At 37.1% G+C, this 8,561-nt stretch overlaps 1 protein-coding gene across 1 annotated transcript; it reads right to left on the bottom strand.

Moving 5' to 3' along the window:
• Positions 1 to 410: 410 nt before the first annotated feature.
• On the bottom strand, positions 411 to 6,352 carry FLN2 (fructokinase-like protein). The gene is made up of 5 exons (XM_077358097.1): positions 6,052 to 6,352; positions 3,095 to 3,402; positions 1,894 to 2,528; positions 1,156 to 1,627; positions 411 to 935 (listed from the first exon to the last, which is right to left on the bottom strand). The coding sequence occupies exons 1-5, from the start codon at positions 6,090 to 6,092 to the stop codon at positions 727 to 729; spliced, it is 1,665 nt and encodes a 554-aa protein (XP_077214212.1). The 5' UTR covers positions 6,093 to 6,352; the 3' UTR covers positions 411 to 726.
• Positions 6,353 to 8,561: the final 2,209 nt, after the last annotated feature.

The raw sequence follows: 8,561 nt of genomic DNA, 5'->3' as shown, positions 1-8,561 counted from the left end.
TTGAGAAGATGGTAGTGTTTACATATGGGATTTGAGATCTGTTATTAAAAAAATGCCATTAAATGTTTTCATATATCATATAATATCTGCTGTTGAACGTTTGATTGTGCCTGTAAGGTCTATTGAAAAATTTAGCATTCATGATACAGCCTCCCGTTTTGATTTGTTCTGTACCTCACCATTACAACCTGATTCAATTTTATTGGATCATATCATCTTGTGGTCTTTGAGATTTCCCTCATAGATTCAGTTAATCACATTCACTTTTGGTTTCGAATCATGATGAGCACCACAAGAATGCAATGGTTTCAATAATCTGGCTATGATTAAGTTAAGCCCCATATACTACTGGTGCATGTGACTAATGGCCTTCGTTAAAGGTCAAGATCTTAACAGTACTAACAAAATCGTTGCCTTACCTGATCCAAATTTCAATATTGCCTTTTAAGATCCACACCATAACACAAGTTCTTACAAGAAAGAACAACTCATCTTTTTTTACAAGGGATGGAAACATTCCAGCCTAAGAAATGCATACAAAATCTGCTAAACTACATGAATTTGGTAATCATCCCAAATTACCGATCAACTTGCAGGTTCCAATGTATTACGTTCCTTCTCTGTAATTGATCTTACTCCATTTTGTTCTAGCTTCCTTTTAGGAGGGAAACCCTGGAAACTCGCACGCATCCATTGATCTGTGACACAAGCATCCCAAATTCCTGATCAACTTGCAGGTTCCAACGTACGATATTCCTTCTCTGTAATTGATCTTATTCCATTTGGTTCTAGCTTCCCTTTAGGAGGGTAACCGTGAATTCTCGCCAGCTTCCATTGATCCGTGACACCACAGTTGATGGCATACTTGATCATGTGCTCCAAGTACCCTTTATCAGTGGCCAGATGTGGCTGGACAGTCAGCATTCTCATGAGAGCTGAAAATCGAGTAAAATGGGAGTTAATATAATGAACTTGGTAAAATGGGAGTCCCTAAAATGAATTGGGAGTTAACCATAATGAAGTTTCGGTTTTGTTCATAAAATTTTCTCTCAAGCTCGCTTGAAAATTCTCTCTTACGCATAAATTTGTCTAATTAAGAATTTCTTTGCTATTCCATGAGAGGTATATAATTAGTATGGGTCCAAAAGATCCTACCTGCAACGATAGCGTCCCCTGATGCAGACATGTCACAAGTGAAGGGAGTAATGGGTGGATCCTCCATTCCACGTACAAAGCCATTGTCCTTCTGTGTGTAGTAATGTATTTTAGAAGTCCCATTTGTCACAAACAAAACCTTGAGACTCTCATGCCACAGTGGCATGATTACCTCTGGTTTGTGATGGATAAACTTTGACTTGTCGTTGTCCTTCGTATCAAACTTTTCAGAGGGTTCAATACCACAGAGAAACTCCAGTTCTTGCTTGGTAACCTCAATAAAATCAGCATAATTCCATGCTTGCTTGATGAACATCTTAGTTTCCTCGCTAGAATGCCGCAATGGCAATGGAAGGTTCAAGTCAAAGAATATGAGCCCACCAAGTCTTTTAGAAACTTTGATAGCCTGCAGAGTTGTTGATCTCATGTTTTGGTCGAGCAAGGATGATGAATTGAAGTAGAACATTTTCGCCTGAACAAAGAAGCATATACAGATACAGAAAAGTAACAATCATGAATGTTTTGTATAGGGACATAGCTTAGGAACTTAAATCAAAGTCTAGCACCTATCCAAAAGATTGCAAGACAGATGCCAAAAGTGAAAGATTGTCAAGGTGAAAAATTACTTGTTCCAATCGATTAATTTTCACAAGAATGATAATTTATAGAAATGGTGTTACCTCCTATTTTTCTCAAAATAATGCAGAAACCATAAATTTTTTATAGAAATAATGTTACCTCCTTCAACACATCGATGTTGATGTCAGTGGTTAATAAACAATCTTCTGCACAGGGCTTGACAGATGTCAACCTTAGGCCACCCCTTCTAGAAATCTTCACTTTAGATACTCCAGTACGTTTTGATTTATCAACTTTGACCGATCGAGTCTGGACATTGTTTGCATTCAAATAATAGAGCATGGATTGACCATACTCATCATCCCCAAGTTTTCCCATGAATGCAACCCGACCACCTATGCTTGAAAGAGCAACTGCCACACTCGATGATGCTCCCCCAGGTGCCCTTACAAACTTAGGTGGGGACCACAGCCAATCACTGTTTGTTTCATGGATCTCATGGTCTATCATTCTGTTTGCCGGCCTTCCAGAAGGTATGAATGCATGTTGGGCTGCTCCAAAGCAGCAAACAAGAGGAGGCCAATCGTAAGTGAAACTAATATCTTCCCCATCATCTCTAAATTGTAGCTCCTCGTTTCCATCTTTAGCATTTTCAATTAAACTGGGCCCCTCATGATGACTAATTTCGACACCATTGATCTGATCCTCCATACTAGGAATCTTCTTTCTGGTTCTCCTTTTCCTAATGACCTTCTGGTCAGTGCTCTCTCCGTCTGAGATAGCCATAGGTGTAGCTGCAATTTCAAGCAGTAATAAAATGGTATATGTTATATGCTCATATACAATTAAGGTATATGGTATATGGTATATGTTATATGTTCATCATTAAGGCTCTGTTTGGATAGAGGTAGTTACCTTGTAGATTAGTGGTATAAGTAGTAAATAGGGAGGAGACAAACATTTGATTTACCTAGAGTTTACCATGTAGAATAGTGATAAGTTTGCCAATCTCGTACAGCAGTGGGAGGGGTGTCATTACTAATATAGAAAGAGGAGAGAGAGAGAGAGAGAGCATCATTTTCCGAGCCAAATTCCTCCTTTTTTGGAAAGAACAAGGAGGGGACATTGATGCCACATCACTAGACAAGCAATTATTACCTTTGAAACTTGTCTGGTAGTCTCCAGGATTCCAATGCTACATTGGCAACCAAGCACCATAAAGTTGAAGAAAATTGCATATTTTTAAGTTGAGAAATCCTTGAGGATGCCAAGCACGTGGCATCCAAACAGAGCCTAAGAAAATCTCCTATAGAATGACCTCGTTGAAAAGAAAATACAAGAAAACAAGAAGGGGTAGTACCTTTCTTTTGGCTTTTTCTTGGAACCTTCTTAGATTCTTCACCAGATGCCACTACATCACTAACCAACGGTGATACATCATTCTCAACTGGAGTCTCTAAAACCACCTTCTTAGTTCGTCTTGGAATTCGTTTAGTATTATTGGATGCTTTCTCCAGAGCAATGCCTTCTTCATTTGATGAATCAGGTACTCCAGATTGTGCAGTACTTTTCTTAGAGACTGCTCCAAGACCCCATTTGTTCTGCAATCTCAACTCCTGGAGTTGGACAAAGTTTGGCGCGACAAAAATGGGCCAATTTGATCGCCATCTGAATGGTAGAATGACCATATTAGAGGAATGAACATCGAGGATCATGTCACCAGTCTAGAGTTTAAGTGAAAGGACAAAAGGAATATGCAATTTATTTTATTTATTATTTAGAGTCCAAGATATTATTCCTGGTAGGGACTTACAAGTTACAAACTTCTTATGTATCTGTGTAACCCTTCCTACATAAAGATATGAAAATGCATTCCCTGAACAAGGAGCTACAGTTTTCTATATCTAAATGGAGAATGCATGTGAAACAGCAAGGTACAATAGAGAGATCAGACATTCAATCTCTTTCATGTGATGTCAGGAGCTTATTAAAATGTTCCTAGTTCGGTAGTCATAAAATTTAGAAGAAGGAACAAAATATTCTTTTTTGAATGGAACAAAATATTCAGAAAGAAGTATGAACAAAATATTCTTAGTCAATCACATTGTGGTTAATTGTATGAATTTTTCTTTTTGACTCGTATGAATTAAACTAAAAGCAAATTTAAAGTCATACAATTTTTCACCCCATCACCCCGGAGTTATCCTCATGTGATTCTTTTCTACAACAAAAAGGGGATCGGAATGGACGAACCTAACTAGGACAAAAGTAGACACGTATCACACTTCCGACCTGCGGTTGGTTTACTGATGGAGACTATCCTAGGGGTAATCTTATAATTTATAAGTGTATTTTAGGAATTTTTAAGTCACTTAAATTATAGGAGGCACGGTCTTTTCCCTAAAAAAATCACTTAAATTCTTCGAGTTATGAGTGTTTTAAATAGGCCCTACACATGTATTACGAAAATTTTAAGTCAGTAAGTAATTAGAGGTATTTTTGAGGTTTCTGTTTAGGGTTTTGGAACTTTCAAATTCTCTTTTTTTCTTATATATGTCTAGCTTTAGGGTACTTTTCTTGGATGCTATGCAATAGAATGAATAACGATTTGAAGTTCTCGGAAGTGTGAAACTTCATATTAGGTTAGTTTTCTGTCCCTAACTCGTCTTTCTCTCTTTCTTTATCTTTTCTTTCTCTTTTCTCCCATCAATTTTCGCACCCTTCCCTGTTAGGTTTATAAACCGCTCTCCTTTCTATCTCCATCCTTCTCCTTTTCTTGATCTTGATAACTTTTCTTGGCCTTGATTCCCTTTTCTTGATTCTCTATTTCCTTATTTTTCTCTTTCTCTTGGCTATCATGGATTCACATCAATTTGGTATTAGAGCCTAGGGTTCACATCAATTTGGTATCAAAGCTAAATTTGATACACATCATTTATGTTGAGTTGGTGATACAAAATCGGCCGGTGGTTGATTGGCGGATGTTCTTGGCGGTGCAGTCTTGGTCCTCCAACAATTTACATACCCTGTTCAGTTTCTTGGAAGAGTTTATGGTGAACTCACACAGTTACACTCCAGTTGCTATAATTTAACTTAAATTAGGGACTGACGAGAGAAATGTTGGTACTATTGTGGGAGTGGGTGTCTACAACTATTAATATAAATTCAATCAAACTCTAGAGTTAGGTAAAAATCACAACACCAGAAGATTGACGTCAACGAACACTATAGCATATGCTTTCAGATCTCTATCCCATTTCTCAGCAACATTTTCTCACAAGTTCCCAATTATTTTCCAGATCAAACACTTGGAAATAACCAATAAGAAAATGATCACTTTATTTTCAATTAAAATTGCACATTTCTACTTCTATATGAATTCCTGTTACACCGATCTTCTACAGAATCTACAATACAACCTTCGCATGGTGAAATTTAAATATTGACTTTACATCATCATCATCAACAACGACGACAACAGTGGTGAATTTCAATGTTAAAACTTTACATTTTCTTAGATTATCCTAATGTGGGTAATAAGGTTTCTTTTCAATCGTGCACTAGGCAAAATGTAGATAATAGTTGTTAAAAGTATAAAAGATAAATAACGCCTTTCTCCAATAGCTTAAGCTTTTGGAGAAGTTGGTAAGTTATCATGGTATCAGAGCCAAAGGTCTCGAGTTCAAACCTCCCGGATAGCAAAAATCCACATGTGTTGGTCGGCCCAAAGTGGGACCACATGTGCCAAGTAGGCCACACGTGCGGGGGAGTGTTAAAGTATAAAAGATAAATAACGCCTTTCTCCAATAGCTTAAGCTTTTGGAGAAGTTGGTAAGTTATCAATAGTAAAAGGGAGGATCTTGTTTCGTTCTTACTCACAAACAAGGGAGAAAAAAGTTATTTCATAAATAAAATCCATCACAGAACATTCAGTTATAGAACATGGCTTCATAACAAGTAGAGACATATAGGAGACAAAATCAAATAAAGAACAGAAAATTAACATTTTTATGGATAATACTAAGATGTAACATCGAATCCAAATGTTTTCTATCATAGAACTTGTCTTCATAGTGAGGAGAACCATATATAAAACAGAACACCCATACAAAAAATGAAAACATCTTTTGGATTTTTTGCTTTGGAGATGAATTGATAAAACCCAACATTTCTATTGACTTCTAACAGGAACATGAAAATATAGTTTTTTTTTTATCCGTTGCCCCAAAAAAGGACATAAAGAAACCCAAGAAAACCAAAGAGAAAGAGAGAGAGAGAGAGAGAGAAAAGAAGAGAAATAAACAGAGAAGAGATTACCTGGATAGATAAAAAGGGTGCGTAACAGAGAGAGACGCCATTGAAGGACCTTTTGGTGCAGTCTCTAGAGCTCCGACTGTGGAGATTTCTCTCTGCCATTAACGAGTTTGTGTGAAAAATGTTTGGGCTACTTATCCTAGAGGGTAGACCCGGCAAACGGGTAACCCGCACGGGTACGGGTATAACGGGTACGGGTAGAGATTACCCGTGATTCTACGGGTAGCCGTTTGATGTACCCGGACCTTACCCGGGCGGGCCGGGTATACCCGTGGGTAACCCGGCAACCATTTTTTTTCGTATAATTCACTCAGTCTGAGTCTGAGTCACACAATTTTTACCACACAAGAAATCCATTTCATACCCATATATAAAGAGTCATACATAAAGCAGTAGAGCACCTTTGTTCTTCATGCCCATGGTTTTACCGGTGGGGACCGAAACCGAAAATTTCCGAAATTCAATTTTTCGCCATTTGTCCGAAATTTCAGTAATTTCGGTTAAATGGCATTATTTATTAAAAAAAAAAAGTGTTTCGGTCCAGAATTTGGAACCAAATTACCAAATTTCGGAATTTCGGTCCGAAATTTTGAAATTTGGGTCCGGAATTTGGAACCAAATTACCAAATTTCGGTTTTTGGTGGGGTCCGAAACGGTTACCGAAACCGAAATTTTAAACCATGAATCATGCCTACCTTTGTTTTCGGATGAAATATTACCTAAACAAAATTGGTTAACACTGGGCAAAATAATTTCAAGATACTTATCCAAATAGGATGAAGATGCTCCGAGCATGAGGTACCACAAATGCGTAGTTGCATATCAATTGATTGATGAAGTGGTAGAAGAGCAATGACTAATAGCGAGGCTCCCTAAAATGAGCGTAAAAATAAAATGAGTATAAAATTTGTTTTACAAACCTTAAAAATGGGCATAAAATTTATTTTACGTACAATTTTGCGTGGAAAGAAAAGGTAAAAAGATAAAAGTTTCTTTATGATCAGTTTGGTTAAAAAAAGCACAGAGAATAAGGAAAAGTAATTTGACATTTTCATGAAAAAAAAGTGTCTTTCGTTGTTTATTTCAACATGTGTATTAACAAGAAGTTTGTACAAAAACTTTGGAATCCATTTTCTATTAGACGAGCACTTTGGCAATTCATTTTTTTTATATGGTAACCAACTTTATTGCAAAAAAAAAGGGGACGAGATGTTCCGAACACAGAAAACAAATCACAAGGTGGAGAGCCACATAGTCTTCAAAGCTTTCAACTATAGGGGATTGAATCTACTTGTCCAGAATAGGAGAGATGGTTGTGAATTTTAAGGTAAAACAAGAAGTCTGTACAAAAACTTCAGAATCCATTTTCTATTTGACGGGCACTTTGGCAATTCATTTTTTTTGTCTTTCTAACTCCTCCATGAAAAGTAATGGAATAGAGTAGGTCATCCCTCACAAAATGTCAAGTGGTGAGTAATAATTTTTTTTTGTTGGTATCTTATACATGTGGGATTATAAATGGTTTAAGACATTGCATTTTGGGGCTTTGTTCTATCAAAATTCTCTAACTTTGCCTCTTCAATAGCCAAGAAGTAACAACTACTCTTCCTTCTTTCCAATCATCAAGCATTCCAAGTTACGTGCTTAATTTCTAATCTATGAATACAATTTGGGTACTAGAGAATGGAAAAAAAGCCACAAAATAATGTAAAATAAAGCAAAATGCTGTGAAAGATGTCAATCTCGAGTTCAATACATAACTCAATTCAACTCAACTAAGCCTTTGTCAATATCGAATTGAAACACAAAATATCAAGGAAATCAAATAAACGGTGGGCCTAAAGGCTTAGAAAAGCTTAGAAAATTTAAATAGCGGCAATGTTTAGGATAAAATTGTTATAGTTATGTCTCAAATTGTATCCCACATATTTATACGAACCTGAATTGGTTCCTAATGTGATTTATCTTCTTAGAGGGAAGATCAATCCTCTTGGTTCCTAAGTGTCTTTCGTTGTTTCGTAAGGGTTGACCTACTCTATTCCATTACTCTTATGATCAGTTTTTTTCGTTGTTTGGAAAAAAAAGTGTCTTTCGTAATATCAAACTTTCCGTAATTTGACCCTCACATAGTGAATAAGGAAAAGTTGTTTTTTCGTCATCGTTGGGGGTGTAACTTAGGTCGGGTTGAGGCCAACCCGAGGAACCCATTTTTCCAACCCAATCCGATGTCCAACCCAGCTGGGTTCAACCCGACCCAACCCGATTTGCAATTTCCTCAACCCGACCCAACTTGATTTCCAATTCGGGCTGGGTCGGGTCGGGTCGGGTCGAGTTGACCCGATTTGATATGATACCAATTGTTGACCACCTCAACTCAAGCCGGGTTGTTTTGGATTTTGGGAACCAATAGTGAGTCACAAATAATCAGTTTTTAACTCACAATCGGTTCCCAAAATCTAAAACAAACATGGACTAACAATTAACAAAGGGAAATGTTATCCGCACTACTATAT

The sequence above is a fragment of the Tasmannia lanceolata genome, unplaced genomic scaffold (assembly GCF_043159265.1).
Source record: "Tasmannia lanceolata isolate RefF3 unplaced genomic scaffold, GAP_Taslan_0.1 ptg000016l, whole genome shotgun sequence".
NCBI classification, from domain to species: Eukaryota; Viridiplantae; Streptophyta; class Magnoliopsida; order Canellales; family Winteraceae; genus Tasmannia; species Tasmannia lanceolata.
The sequence above is the reverse complement of the archived record's forward strand: the minus strand, read 5'-3'. Positions and strand labels throughout refer to the sequence as shown.